We start from the raw sequence: 504 nt of genomic DNA on the forward strand, positions 1-504 counted from the left end.
AATGTAATTTGCTAATCAAAAAACAAAATGAAGTTTTCGCTGAAAAAACATAGATTGGTTATAAACCAGATAACAAGATTAAATTAAACTAAATTTGAGATAAAAGTTTTGGAAATTCATCATCAAAGTTTTGAATTAATTGACATTTAAATATTGAGCATTTAGATGGGAACATCGTGATATAAACTTCCTGGTCGGCAACACCCGCTCAAGATGTGAAGATTCACCCAGTGGGCACAAGCAGGTGTCCTTGCCCGCAAGGGGAAAAGCCCAGGCCCTGGGACCACGCGTCCTTTTCCCTGTGACCAGGAAGGGGTCTCTCCAGGAAGCTCCTTGGGCACCACAGGCCTTGGCGATGGCCCGGTGTGACTTCTGGGGTCATTGCTTCCCTGCCCGCGCAGAGGCGGAGTCCCAGGCGCGGCCAGGGGACATGGGCCCGCGAGCGCGGCGCGCGCTGCCGCTGCTGCTGCTGCTGCTGCTGCTGCTGGTGCGCACCGTGGTCCC

The 504-nt window shown here is 51.4% G+C and overlaps 1 protein-coding gene across 1 annotated transcript in view; it reads left to right on the top strand.

The window, feature by feature from the left end:
* Nucleotides 1-415: 415 nt before the first annotated feature.
* LOC107149309 (homeostatic iron regulator) overlaps nt 416-504 on the top strand; it is a 6,990-nt gene continuing 6,901 nt past the window's right edge. Inside the window, exon 1 of the mRNA XM_015494107.2 lies at nt 416-499. Coding sequence (XP_015349593.1) covers nt 431-499 — 69 coding nt within the window. The 5' untranslated portion in view covers nt 416-430. The remainder of the gene's footprint in view (nt 500-504) is intronic.

This window comes from Marmota marmota, unplaced genomic scaffold (assembly GCF_001458135.2).
Source record: "Marmota marmota marmota unplaced genomic scaffold, marMar, whole genome shotgun sequence".
In the NCBI taxonomy this organism is placed as follows: Eukaryota; Metazoa; Chordata; class Mammalia; order Rodentia; family Sciuridae; genus Marmota; species Marmota marmota.